This window comes from Corticium candelabrum, chromosome 2 (genome assembly GCF_963422355.1).
Source record: "Corticium candelabrum chromosome 2, ooCorCand1.1, whole genome shotgun sequence".
Lineage (NCBI taxonomy): Eukaryota > Metazoa > Porifera > Homoscleromorpha > Homosclerophorida > Plakinidae > Corticium > Corticium candelabrum.
The window spans coordinates 4955150-4970634 of record NC_085086.1 but is presented as its reverse complement, the minus strand read 5'-3'; the positions used below and the strand labels follow the sequence as shown (position 1 = coordinate 4970634).

Here is a 15485-nt window from a genome sequence, read left to right as displayed (position 1 = left end):
AGAGGAGACGACCAGTTAATTTCTGCATCAACTTGAAAGTCTTCTTGCAAGGCCAAAGCAGCAACAGATTGAGAAAAAGGTATTCGTCGTCTATGGCGCTAAAGCAACATCTGTAGGTACGTGCATGATCACATAATTTTAGTAGCTGCAGTTATACGTAACTGCACATGTCTAGCTATAAATGCTAAAAGAAATTCAAATTTGAAAAGATATCTCACTATTAAATTTTAATTTTAATTTGCACAGCAAGTAAATAGTTTAGATACTGGAACACACTAAATGTACTTGCTTAGTAGAGCAAAGTCAGACAAATGCATTGCTGAACACTGTACTGAACAATGACCTATCATAACGCGCGCTAGCGGAATGTTTTTAAAATATGTGAATTGGGCTGCAAAATTAACTATACTAAGCACGTGTTTTTGAAAAACATCTGTACACTGTACGTAAGTTTTTTACTACTACTGTGATCAGAATAAATTCCCTTTGGTGTAAAATTTATAGGCTCGGTTCTAGATTTGTTAGTGCAATTAGTGGTCAGGCGCATCATTGGACTTGCTCGACTATAGCTCCTCCGTTTCTGTAAAATAAAAATACCCGCCAACGATCTCTTCCTGAAGTCCGTATTCTTCCTTGGATGATTGCACTAGTACTATTTATATACCTAGAGAAGTTCTAGGAAGCAGCAGCTTCCGGACATTTAAGTCGAGAGCATATGTTACTAGGTAGCGAGCAGAACATGGGCATGGGCAATACTACATTGGTTTCAGACCGATATAACTACCCGTTCAATGAAATTAATTAATCGATGTAGAGCAAGAATATTGACGCCAATGGTATCACGCATCTAAAAATGCCGTTGGTACTGTACAGATTTAGTAAAATATGCGATTTCGAAGAAAGTCATCTAGCAAATCGGTAGATCTGTAGTACTGTAGTGGTGCTGACACGGATGTAACATTTATATCGCTTCAGTTTCGTTGATACCGTTGTGGGAGTCACAGCATGTCTCTATATTTGTCTTCGTTCTTTCTTTTTGCCATTCTACATGCCAGGGCGTCTAGCGTGTCTTCAGGTATGTAGAAATTAAGCTCAACGCTTTTCGTCTTTTTACAGATTTTCGAGTCGATGGAATATCTCAAGCAAGTACTAACTTATACCTTTCTTGGACATGTGTTTACAATAGTGTATTCTGTAACGACAAACGGAACGGTTAATATGTCTAAGCCAACTTGCTGCAAGCGGATGTTCTGCTAGCTAGGAATGTCGTAGGTAGACTTCTACGTTGACGACGACAAATAATTTTACAACTAGAAGCGAGACAAGTATAGGCGTGGCTTTACGGCCACCTTGACACCCTTTAATCACGTAGTTCTCGCTTATCGGATCATGTATTAGATGACTTCAGTGACGACATAACTTGTGTTAAAATAGCCGACGCGATCTTCGTGTGTTTCATGTCAGTAAGCTCCGGCGTAGGAACCGAGGAGCCTAAGGACTGCAAACCCTCACTCACAGTATGATTTCAAATTTTCTGTGCTACTGACTTTTGCAAATCTGTTTACGGTCTGGCAAGCGAGGTAGTTTTTGTTACTCATGGTCGACAATCACGATAGAGCCCCAAACCGCCCGTGACTATCTTCCTACGCCACTGCTAAAGTTTCAGAAAGACGTTAAGTAGGTTGTACTGTCAACTGCATGATTCTAGTCTAGGGCTATATAGAAGGGTTAGAATTAGGGGTTAGGGTAGGGTTAGGGTTAGGGTTAGGGTTAGGGTTAGGAAGTCCGAGACGACTTTGTATGGCAACCACAACAGGTCCGGGGACCAGTTACAGCAGCCAAAAGTGGTTCTCTGGATCTTTTTAGGAGATCAACTATAGCGTGATTCTACAATATAATGATTATTAGATACCGGTCATTATAGAAATTCAGATGTTTTGAGAATATTTGCAGAAGTTACAGCAATGTCCGTAAATACTGAAATTTGAAAGGTTTCTTAGCTGGAAACCCTAGCATTCATTAGAATACATTAATATAAAACTGATGCTTGGGATTGCAATTGAAAGGAAATTACGCAGAGAACCCATTGGCGAATCCATGCAAGTAGGCATGCATGGGCACACTTGGCACCTGCCCCTTTAGAAGGCTCATGATATCCATACAAGTTATCCTTTTCGGGTTGAGAATAGTTTTCCTGTTAGCAGTGGCATAATTTAACCAACAATGCGGTCTTGGAAGAAGTGAAATAATGAACATATTCTGGAAAAACATTTCCGATGTTGATTAGACAGTGCATGGTTAAATACGACGGAAGAACGGAGTGGCTTTCCTCTCTCCTCCCACAAAGAGACGACGAGTGGCAGATGAAACAGGTGAGTTCTATATAGTGCGCAGATTTCGCGAATGTCAAACTAATCTATTCTAATCGAGCACTATGGGTGATCGATGACTGGCTCAAAGGATAGTGTGGACTGCACTGCGGTCTTTGACTTGTTTACTTGCCGAGAGGAATCCGAGACGAATCTTGCTTGTATAGATAGATACAGTTGTTGACATACTAGGGTGTAGTGCCGTTGTTGTGCTGAAAACTCATCATTAAACAATTTGCTGCAATGCATACCTTCCTGGACTTTACCTGGATAGCTTGAATGTATGTCTCTACGCTAAATGAACTGTCTAATTTTGTATACGAATTCAGGTCTATTAGAGAGCTTGACAGTACTGTACTGTAGTAGATAAAAATATAATCTTGTAATAGCCAAATAGACTTCTTGCAAAAAGTTAGGAATTTGTATAAACTTGCAGTGCAACAGTAAGTAATGTATAATAAATGTGCCCTAACGGTGCCTGTCCTGATGTTGATTCACGTGGCAAAAATGCGCCGTCATAAGATTAACGACGATATGCCAGTTGGCAGTCGTTCACCTTCTTTAATTAATAAAACCCAGATCTGTTACTGAGACCGTTTGCGATAGTATGCAATAATTTTAGTTTTCTCTAATTTTGCTCTGTTTCTGACAAAGAAGACGAGCTCCAGTTTACGTCGTCTTTTCATGACTTTATTGCTGCAGTAGGAACTCTCTAGGAAGGCACTATTACTCAATAGTCGAAGGGTTTTCAAAAGGCGAAAATTATATATTTATGTATATGGACTCAATTTTATATTGCAAGAGAAGGACTATGAACGTCTGTTAGTCTGTGGGAAGAGTCTGCTAAAAGATCAGAAGTGTCATAATCTAATTGCGAGATATGTACAGGTCACTAAAGCAGCAGTGACAGTCACAATCAAATATTTACATCAATTACTACAGGGTGCCTATCACAAAATGGGATGGATGAAACACTTTCAAAAATATAGATACATAATTGTTCATAAAATTCGTGACTTCTGCAAAACATAAACTTGTCGAAAGAAAGACTGTTCAAATATTTCTGCTACCTTTACCTAGTTCCTATGAAAGCAGAGCAAAGAAAAGATAATTGACATCAACTTGCATGTGAAATAAATTGATACAAATACAGTGGAAAGTGTTTTCAGTACTACACAACGAAGCTACAGAAACTCGTTGCAGAAGGGTATTATAACTAAATTTGCTTGTTTTACTCACAAGTACCGCAAAATGCTCATAGGAATATTTGGTGTCCTGTCATAAGAAAATTGATTGTGAACACTTAAAATTGCTTTTTCTTCAAATATATTTGAATTGTTACAAATCATTTGAAATGCAGCCATTGTACCATTGTTTGTATTGAGTTTCAGTTAGGCAGACTTTTTGGCCAAGTAATATTAATTAATTAATTAATAACGTTTGCATACTTTAGTACATGTATGTCTATTCGGTGGAAGTCAACTTAAAAAGAACACAATGTCAACGCCCGATGTACACAGGAGTGTCTACAATAAATACCTCTTCTTTCGTTATGAGATGTCCACCGCAGCAGTTGCTCAACTTGTAGTCACTGCCTTGTGTCAATCATGTTCTAAACATATTCCTCTTGGAGTATCACAGTCGCATTTTCAAATTACAAAATATGAGTATGGCGCGAAAGTTGGAAAAGTTTGCCTGAGCGTTCTCAATCACTTGAAAGAAGGATGCAATACCTCCTGTAACGTTTTCAGCATTCATATACATGCAGCGGTTGTGCATGGAAAGATTTGCACGTTTGATACAAAGCTGCTTGAGCAATGCGGTAAGTAATGCTTGTACTTAAGTGTTTCGTGGTGTGGTTTTCTGGAGCAAAATGGATTAATTGAGTTATCTAAATTTAACAGAAAAATCAATTTTGGGAATAAAATTTTGTGATTAGCATTGAATTTTTGTTAGAATGACTGCATATATGTTAACATACCAAATATATTTGCAGCGTGGGGTAGTATACAGCAATTATAAGTACAAACCTGCACTTTGTCGTAATACAAATACGTCAATTTATTTTAAAAAATGTCAATGGTTTTGAATTTTTAAAAACCTTTTATTAAATACATGTAATTTCTAAATCGCAGAGTTTCTGCTTTCTACAACATTTTATGTAAGTTTATTATTTTGAAACACTAAACTTTGCAAATTTAAATGATCTATTAAACCATTGAAAAAGTCTTTACTATTTGACTTCTCTAACATTCAAAAATTTAGACAAATGTAAATTAAGTTAAACTTAATTCAAAAAATATTAAATATGTTTACATTATTTTAATAAACAATTGTAATTGTTTATCTACTTTTTATTCATCTAACCAATAAATTGAGTCTGTTTTTCTTTAAAATAAAGTCGTTGTACTAGAATATTTGATTTTGAAATATTAACATCTATATAGCTATCTATCTAGAGTGTATACTAATTTTCAATTTTGTTCTTATCGTAATTTTTGAAATTTTTAGACACATCTCTTGATCCTGTTTATGCAACTTTTATCGGCCATGGAATCAGTGTGAGTTGGAGTGCTCTTAGCGATAATTTCGGCGATGAAATAGTTGGCTTCTCTGTGACGTACAATTCTTCGACAAGTTCTCACACGCTGCAAGTTAACCAAACCTTATCGTATGTATTTATAACAGACAACCTCATGGCTTACACAAACTACACGATCACCGTTCTAGCTTTAACCGCCAAAGGAAATGTATCTACTGAGCATGCGTCAACACCAGTAAACGTCCAGACGAAAGGATTGATTCCAAGTCGAGTGCTTAAACACTTTAGACAAACTAACGTGACAAGTGTCAGCATTACTGTTGAGTGGGACAAACCAGAGACTGATAACGACAACGGTTTTCTAACATCCTACCAACTCTTTGTCTCTTCTGTCGTCAAACCATCTACAAATATAAGTGTTATTGTTCCTTACGGACACCAAACAGACTTCACGTTTAATGACTTGGAGCCCTATACTAAGTACAAGATTACAGCAGCAACCATGAATACTGCTGGAGTTGGACCTCTAGCAAATCTTCAAATACGCACAAGAGAAGCTGGTAACATAACCAAAATTGGTCATGTATACACATATTCGATAAAAATCTAATACTAAAAATGTAGTTTGTAGTAAAAATAATTTAAAATCAATTGCTTTTTAATTAATAAATATTATGGAAAAAGAGGTAAAGTAATAGGCATAATGATTAAATCTAACGTTATTTGTATCATCTATTTAAAGCTTACATATTGCACAAAATACAAGTTGTCTTTTAACAGAAGCGCACGCAAATTTTATCCAGTGGACACGTTTTTAAATTAATTAAATTTAAAACTTATGTATTTTGAGATTTGTTGTAAAAGTTATTGCTACATGAAAGGTTGCTCGCTTACAATATTGAAGAAAGGTAGTTGTACTAACTAAACGAGTTATAATGGGTACATTTCTGTGCACTACAGTTGATGTTAATAATAAAACAAAAATACAAATAAAACGTTCTTGTGTGCTGACGAATTTTTTGAAATATATTGTATTTTCAAACAAAGAATTTTATTCTTGTGGCCTAAGCAGCTATAGATAACGATTTTTTGTGACACTGTTGCTCTCTCTCTCTCTCTCTCTCTCTCTCTCTCTCTCTCTCTCTCTCTCTCTCTCTTTTGTTTGCTCTAATTGCATTTTTGTTTGCAGCTCCAGCAGTCGCTCCATCCAATGTACGCATCGCTAATCGGAGTGACTCTTCTTTGACTGTCGAATGGAGTGCCATAGAGCCTAGAGATCGAAATGGCATTATTAGAAATTATCTCGTAATGGTAACGTCATTCTATAAACGCAAAACAATGTACGAGCACGTTAACGGATCCCAGCGATATCATGAAGCAAGGAATTTGTTGCCATACACGAGATACTCTATTCGAGTTGCTGCTGTTACCAATGCTAATGGCCCGTTAAGCAAAGAAGTTATAGATTGGACTCTTGAAGCTGCTCCAACTAAAGTATTGAATGTGACAGTGCTCGACGTAACTGCATCGACTATTACACTGACATGGAAAGAACCAGCAATTGCGAATGGCATAATAAAATACTATGAGGTGGCCTGTAGAGTAGATGGCGGTAGTAGGTTCACGCAGCAAACTAGCGACAACATTAGAAGTCTCACTGTCACAGGACTGGAAAGTAACACAACATACAATTTAGCTGTTACCGCCTACAACTCCATAAGTGGTGATCCAACTAATTCTATTACAGTGAAAACAAATGTTCTTCTTTCTTTGCCTATCGTGTCATTTGTTAAAATCAATGATTTTGTGTATAATGCTAACTTGTCGTGGCAAACAGATGAAACGCTGGAAGAAATACTTTTGGATTTTACAGTAAAGGCTACGGCTCAAAGTGCAGTAGAATTTGACTATCTTAACAGGTTCTCTGGACGGTTAAACGCTTGGACACGACACTACACCTTTGAGAGGCTACAACCAAATATGAAGTACAAATTTACTGTTGTCGCAAGCAAAAGTGTTGGAGAACGAAAGGAAAGTTTTACGATACAAAGAGTTCCGCCTGCAGGTTTGTAATTGTGTCTGACTGCTCGTCAGTCTGTCAACCTGTCAAGCATGCAAGCTGAATTATATCCCAGTTTAAGTGACTTGATCTGCTGTCCTTACTTGACTGTTACCCTAACCCTAACCCTCCGGCTGAAATAGTAGTCAAGATGTTAGTATTACTTGATTCCCGATTTGATCATTATTTCTGTAGCTCCCAGCATCACTCTTGCACCAACTATTGTTCTTGACGATACTCTGACGCTTTATCAACGAAGACTGCGATTGCATAAATCAGATGAAACCTTTGGCACGATATTGTAAGTATATGTGTAAACTTAAAGTTGAAATCTTATAAATTTAATGTTTTATTCGTGAGCATTCGTTTAATCAAACAAATCATCTCTAATATGTCAACTACAATAACCAATATATACGTTTGTCTTTTCTTCTATTTTGCATCTTGTCTGGACTGTTCCTAGATTTTTCAGCAATATTTATGTCAAGAAGCGATCCTTTTTGTAGGTATTATCGTCTAGGCGTATGGTATACCCCGTTATCGAAAACCAAAGACTTACAACAGCAATTTTTAGCAAAGAGATATATAGCAGCCCAATTCTCAGGAGATCGACTACCAAACGATTTCATACTGGGTGAAGACGAAACTACAGCAGATGAGTTTAACAACAAGCCTCTTGAACCGGCATATGCGTATTATCTGGTTTTCTATTCCCATGTTGGAGAGGTATATTACGTTACTGTTAGTGCTCATGAGGTTTTATCGTGAAGTTTAACACTTATATGGTTGTTTTAAGGGTATAATTGGCGAAAGTGCCCCAACAGAGACATTTTATCTAGGCAAGTTGTTGTCATGCCAGTAATTCATTGCCATTATATAACATTGTTTGTACATACAATGTATACATAATTTGTCAGTTTGTTTGTATGTTTGTCTTTCCGTCTCATTAGGTCTGTCTGCTGTATGCGTGTCAATCTTGTTAGTTGGTTTCATGGTTTGGCTGTTTATGTTTGCTCGTTTATGTGTCTTCATAACCCATTATTGTTTTGTGCGCTACTTTACCAGTTGATTATTCTGTAAGTGTTGATTTTTAGGTGCGACAGAAATATATCACTCATATTCCTTTTAAATATTGTATATTTTGAATATAATTTTTTTGTTATTATATTGATTAATTTATTAATTAAAATTTACATAATTAATTTTTAATAATATTGTTATTTTTAAACTTTACTATTTAGATATTGTTAAAATCTTAGTTATGTTAACTATAATAATACGTAAGCTGTTTTGAAAATATAATTGTATAGATATACATCAAACCTTTCTATGTATTTGTAATTAGCTTTGCATATATTCTTGACAGATGGATTTATTAACATTACAAACACATTAAATAACGGAAGCGGTATCAACAATACCAACCTTTCAACTTTCCCAACAATCAAAGCATTCCCAACGACAGGAGCATCTAACAATACAACTCTGCCAACTATCGAAAGTACCTCTAACAATAGAAGCATTTTTAACGAAAGCATTCCAAGCACAGGAAGCACATCTGAAAATCCATCGAAATCGTCAGGCACCACCATTTGCTACAATGATGTCAAAAATAACAAATCCTCAATAAAGTGTTTAGGAGAGGAAAAGTGCAGAACAAATGAAACAACTTGTCAAGGTAATTCTGTTAGGTATAAGAATGTATATTTCTATACTTCCAAAATTTTTCCATCTAATTACAACGCAACTTATAAAATCTGCATTTAAAACGAGAGCGGCTTATTTACCTGCTATTTGTCATTTTGTATGATTCGAATACCACAGTTGTAAATACGTATGAATGTGACCTACTAAGTTACAACTTTGAATGAAGTTGTGGATAAAGACTAAACGAGATTATAGGAGGTGGCGCACAAAAACTAAAACTTCTAATTTGTAATCAAGCAATTCTTTTGTAAACTTATGTACAACACCAATGTTTGGGCTAGAAATTAAGAGCTAATTGTAAGATTAAGTCACTTGTTTACAAATTCGACAATTGCTCATTCGCAAACTCAAGCATTTAGAATTGATGATTTATTCTCTTAATTACTTTGTTTGTGTACCCTGCTTGAGATTCTTTACTATTATTGATTCTCCATACCTCTAACTAGTACTGATTTATTTCTACCAAATATTTACTTTTGTTAGCGCAACATATAAGTATTTCTAACTTAACGTACAGTAGTCATCGATACCGACGTCGCTATCACTGCTAATATTTATGTAGTTCAAAATACAAATTTACAATTTAAAAAACTATCGCTTTGCAAAATATTGTAAAATATTTGTTATTGTTATAGGTACCGTATAATTCAAGACACATTTCAATAATTGTATGTTTAATAAAGTGCAGCTTAAAATTCAATTTGTCCTTTAATCGAAAAACTTAAATTAGGTTTATTATGCAAACAGTGTAAATATATTTTAATACAAATAGAGTTTTATTGCTTTAAAAAAATGGATGTACAATAATTTTTCTGTTTTTGCAGATTCTAATTGTGACGCATGGATTCCTTTGGAATCTTTAGTGCTACCTGTTTCTGTTATTTTCGTCTTGATTATTGTGATGGTTGCTTACACAAGATACACTAACTTCAAAATACATTCTTTGGTGCGCATGCGCTCATTTCTTCTCGACTTACTAATTTGCGACACAATTTTATCCGTTGCCATTACTTTATGGATAATTTTTGGGGATGAAGCTTTCAACTGCAAAAGCAGCGTTCTTGATGTTTCCGTCAGTGTCGTCAATGGAGTGTATTACGCTTGCCTTTTCTGCTACTTTATGCCAACAGCATTTGATCCAAGTTTACGTATTGTCAAGTTGTGTCTCAGATGGTTACTCTGGTCACTTTTTGTCGTCGTTCAAATTGCTCTATCGCTTGCAGCCTACTTCGTAAGTGACAGAAACAGAGAGATTGTTTCTGTTGTGATGTTCTGCTATGAAGTGCGTCGTCAATCAAAAACAGTTGCCTCTTTTGCTTTTGGCTTCATACTACTGATGCTGTCCGATGTGATGTTGTTAAAGAAATTTCACAACTCTCGAAATGAGAACAGCAAAAGAAGAAATTTGCTCAACACATTTTGCGGAATTCTGTTTCAAGTCTTTCCTTCCTTGTATTTGATCGCTTTGTCATTCGTGCTATTTGCAGAACATCAAAATTCTTGTGTTCAACATGCAGCGATGTTAGTTTTGCTTGCCTTATTCCCGGCAATTCTTTCAACTGTAATGTCCTTGGTGGGAGTTATCAACGCTATAAAAGAAAGAAGAAGGCAAATTCGTTATGACAACAGAACCATTGCTAAGATAGGTGATCTCACTCTTACAGAACTTACATAATGTTTGCTTAGATTTTAATTTCACGTTTTGCAGAAATTCCGTCACATGTACAACGTTCTGTAAGAAGAATGGTGACAGGAATAGAGCCGGCTACTCAAGACTTTCAAGTGAGTGCTAACTTACTTGCTAAAGTAGAAGAAGTGCTGATAAATCCAGACCGACTACACATCGGCAAGAATATTGGAAAAGGTAGAATATATCAATAAACAGATTGTACGTATGACATAAAATTTCATATTCTTTGTTTTAGGAAACTTTGGCTGTGTATTCAAGGCAGTAGTCGACTTGACGAAAACTGTTGCAGTAAAATGCTTGTCGGGTAAATGAAACCATATTAGCCTCGTCATAAAACTTTCGTGTCATCATACATGCAGCAAATCTTACATATAGACCATATTTCACAATTTGAGCAACGACATTAGCCACCACAATTTACTTGTGTTGCATTTTCTGTTAGACTTTTGCCAACAGCTGTTGTTAATTTATTGAGTATAGATGCATATATATTTATAGATGCGAGCAGGATGGAAACTGTAATTGAATTCATTAAGGAAGGTCTGCAGATGAAAGATTTAGACCATCCCAACGTTGTGACCTTAATTGGCATCTCCTGGAACAAAGACGGCACTCAGAATACATTGCGCAATTCTCCACTCATAGTGCTACCATACATGGAGCTCGGAGACTTAAACAACTTCCTCAAAAAATACCGTTTTCGCAACTTCTTTAGAAAAGTGACATTAAAAATGTTACTACTGTTTGTATGTTATTCAACATTTTTGTTTAGAATACATCTATTGATATTTCTCAACTTTTAAAGTTTTCTCTCCAGATAGCAAGAGGAATGGAATATTTAGCTGGCAAAAGAATAATTCATCGCGATCTAGCTACAAGAAACTGCATGTAATCATTACAATTACTTTTTATTACAAGAGTACCGTCTGTCTAACATAACCGTGTTTTTATCTTAGGATCGACTGGGACTTAAACCTAAGAGTCGCTGATTTTGGTCTATCTAGTGTACTTGCTGCCGGAAAAGATTATTATCGTTCAGGAAAGCGAAGGCCGCTTCCAGTGAAGTGGATGGCTCCGGAGAGTCTATCAGATTTAATCTTTACATCAATGTCAGACGTGGTTCGAGATTGACTGTAATTAGTACAAATGTTGCAATTTGTTTAGTAGAATTTCTATTTTAGTGGTCGTATGGTGTGACGTTGTGGGAGATCATAACGTTTGCTAAACATCCGTATCCGGGACTTGACAACACTCATGTCCTAGAATACATTGCTGGAGGAGCAAGAATGAAGATACCAAATGGATGTCCACATAAAATGTAAATGAAATAAAAAATACCTTGAAAGACTGCACATTTTTTGTCAGAGTGGTCTGCTAATCTACTTTTTTATTGGTCTGCTAGTCTTCCTTCAGATCCTATGTCCGATAGTCAGTGTGCCTGTATGTCTTTTATTTCAATTAATTTTGCTTGTATAACTGTTGGTCAGTTTGTTTGATTGTCATTCCTTGAAAGTGTATTTTCTGTTACAGCGAAATATTACAGCCATTACGACAGTTTATTACAGTTTCTCGAATGTGTTTACTAACATTAAATCCAATGTTTATTGCAATTCTTAATACTAATTGTTTTGAATATTATCATTACCAATGAATAAAATGTATCTATTTATTCACAGATACAACATTATGTTGCGATGCTGGGAGGAAGAACCGCTTACCCGTCCATCATTTACTGTCATAGCTGGAGAGCTTGAAGAGATTCTTGTGGTTCTGGTGGGATACATTCACGTAAATCCAAGCAAATCAATTGACGTCATCTACTCTGAAATAGTTGTTGATGACGAGATTGGGCCTTCTGAGAATGAAAACGGCCTTGTTACGCAAGAGGATTAGTTTACTAGCAACGCGAATCAATCTTTTCATTATGATGTTGATCTGACCGAATTTACACGAATTCGCAAAGCAGCAAATATACATGCAATATCATTTAGAAACGAAAAATGCGAATAGTTGCAATATTACAGAATGTATAAGTAGTAACGAAGGAAAACAGCTTAATTCCTGAGTACGTCGTCTTTACTTGCAATCTTGGAATTTATACAGAGATATTCGCGTAGCGAAACAAAATCTGTGACACAACGAGTTATATATCCTCTCTAAAACAGATTTGATTTTTGGCAAATCGAATGCGATAATTCACAGGAAGAAATTTACGAGACTGACACTTGTTAAGCCGGGACACAACATCGTACATTAGTCTGTCAACGCAAGCATCAAGGTTTCTTCAGGACAGTAAAGATTAACTCAATATCTGTCATCGAAGCAGGTATATATGAATGCCTAGTTAATTGCCTCTGCTCGTGACGTCTGGTCTAGACAGGTTTTATATATAAAGAAGCAAAGAACCGTAGAAAATGTTTACATGGCATTAAACAATGATTACATACAATGTTACGTCAATTATGATAATTTAAATAAATATATACAAAAAGTGTGTTGTATGCTTGGGTTGATATTATTTTATTAATCGAAACTTGAAAATCTTGCCAAATTGGTCAAGCAGGCATGAGGCATATATAGACATAGCAAGGTCTCGGTTAGGAGTGCAGCAAACATTTTTCGTGTTTTAGTCACAGGAGACAGGATTTAATGACGTAAGTTTATTGTAGCTTGCCAACTCTGATACATGCGCGCGCGCACGTGTGTTTGTGTGTTTGTGTTAGTTTGTGTATGTGCGTGTGTGTGTGTGTGTGTGTGTGTGTGTGTGTGTGTGTGTGTGTGTGTGTGTGTGTGTGTGTGTGTGTGTGTGTGTGTGTATGTGTTGTGTGTGTGTGTGTGTGTGTGTGTGTGTGTGTGTGTGTGTGTGTGTGTGTGTGTGTGTGTGTGTGTGTGTGTGTGTATGTGTGTGTGTTAGTGTGCGTGCGCGTGTGCGTGTGTGTGTCGGTACAACCACATAAAAAGAAGTGTCTATTATCGACACAAATAATTTATTAACATTATTCCTTGATAAATTACAGCATGAAATTAGTGAGGATTGCAACAACACACAGCACACTATCATGTTGTATTTCCGTATTCTCCAGAGAGTGGTATACGGGCAGATGTGTAACCGTAAATTTTGTTTACTTGGGACTTACTGTTGCATTTCACCGATTGACGCACGCGCAATAACTCTTGACTTCGCCCTCGCTAATCATTTCTGGTCTTTTTTGAGTTGAGGAGTTTGAAGTTATCTCAGAGCAAATTAAGAGCTGAGAATTATGAGAACGCATAAAAAATCAAAATCGCAAGAGACATTTTCTTCAAGTAGGTCTACTACGTTTAGGTTTCGTTCGTGTAAACTTTGATATTTGCTTACGCAAAAGTAAAACGTGCTTTCGCATCACTAAATTATAATAAACATGTTACATACCTGCTTCTAGCTGAAAGTAATCCTTCAAATGTAGTGGTAACGTGTTTTCATACGTCATCAGCTTAAGAAAATCAGAAGCTACAAGTTGACCTTCGTTAATAGAACAGGCTCGACATTGCTTAACGGCTCTTTCACCACCATGCAAATTTTAGGTCCGAGTCCTACTATGAATTGGTCAATTTCCGAACATCTTCTGTCATTTACAAGCAGGCTGCGAACAACATCTCCATGATTTTCTTTAATGAGTTGGTAAGGATAGTCAGCTGCGATACCAGAATGCAATAACGCATACAACATATAGACGACATGTCGTAACTCTCCAACTGGCTACGAAAAACTAGATTTAGAACCGTGTTTAATTGCAGCTTTGATACAAACACACAAGAACACGAGTAAAAAATCTTTAAAAACTAGACTCTCTGTAGTAGATAAAATATAATAAGAAAATCCTTTTCGCATGCAGTCTCTTATAAGCCGCTGCATGCAGTAATCTCATGTTGATGCAGTCTCGTGTTACAATCTCATATTGTAATCTCACAATCTCATAATACAGTCTCATCGCCAATCATCTCATGATGTCATCGCATGATGTCATCGCATGATGTCATCGCATGATGTCATCGCATGATGTCATCGCCTCTGATCGCCTCATCTAATTGTCTCACCGAATTTCTCATCACCTCATCTCCTTTTAAAAATTTGACACAAATGACAAGCTGCCATACTATATATTACCACTACGAAACTGTACAGCCACACAATGGTGGCATTGTTTTTGAAATTCCGCTACCGTGTTGACCTTTGAACGGCTCAGATTAACCACATCCACCCCTACGCGTGCATCCTTGAGTTTACAGTTACATTGGCTATTATACAAATGCTTAATTGATCAGACATTCGGAAAGGGCACATCTGTTCTATCAACAAAGCAACAGAGAAACGCCCAGAAAGTATTTTCTCCAACGTTTCAGCTCGTCGCGGGTAGGTGTTCTGGTGATGTAATATTGTGGGCTGATTGTTAGGCGTAGGTACCGTGGTCAGCGCACCATTAGAAGACTGCACCCAGCTGGGCATTGACGCAGTAGCAGGGTGACTAGAAAGAAACCAGACGTCGGTTTGGAATGATCTACGTTTTCCTAGGTGACTTGCTTGCACTCGGTTGTATGCATTGATCAGCTAGGTAGTCCTGTAGAATGGTTGGTGTGTGTGTGTGTGTGTGTGTGTGTGTGTGTGTGTGTGTGTGTGTGTGTGTGTGTGTGTGTGTGTGTGTGTGTGTGTGTGTGTGTGTGTGTGTGTGTGTGTGTGTGTGTGTGTGTGTGTGTGTGTGTGTGTGTGTTAGGAATGGCCCTTTTTATCTGGAGAAGATATCTGCATTCATGTACGAGCGTAAGTTGACTTTCATGTAGTCTGTGTTTACTTCAGGCTTGTTTACGTGTGCGTTGCGCTTTTGCTACCTTAGCAGCTTAGCAGTAGTTGTATCGTCCCGTACCCGCCCTATTGACCGCTGATTTGAATCGGTGGACCGCGGTGTTACGATCGAAGGCTAGCTGTTAGCTCTAGGTGAGAATCCTGCGAACACTGACTGCAAATATTACTCTTTGGCTTATGAGGCTGTGTGGGTGTGTGTGCATGCGTGCGTTCTCGTTCTCGCTTTGCCTTGCCTGAGCCGGCGTTTGTGCTTGTGTGAGTGTGGGCGTAATACGTAG

General features: G+C 37.0%; 1 protein-coding gene across 1 annotated transcript; it reads left to right on the top strand.

Moving 5' to 3' along the window:
• The first annotated feature begins 10420 nt into the window (after positions 1–10420).
• On the top strand, positions 10421–12260 carry LOC134176341 (tyrosine-protein kinase receptor TYRO3-like). Its single transcript, XM_062643012.1, has 7 exons — positions 10421–10541; positions 10603–10671; positions 10866–11086; positions 11140–11255; positions 11324–11486; positions 11549–11685; positions 12044–12260. The coding sequence occupies exons 1-7, from the start codon at positions 10421–10423 to the stop codon at positions 12258–12260; spliced, it is 1044 nt and encodes a 347-aa protein (XP_062498996.1).
• The last annotated feature ends 3225 nt before the right edge of the window (positions 12261–15485 follow it).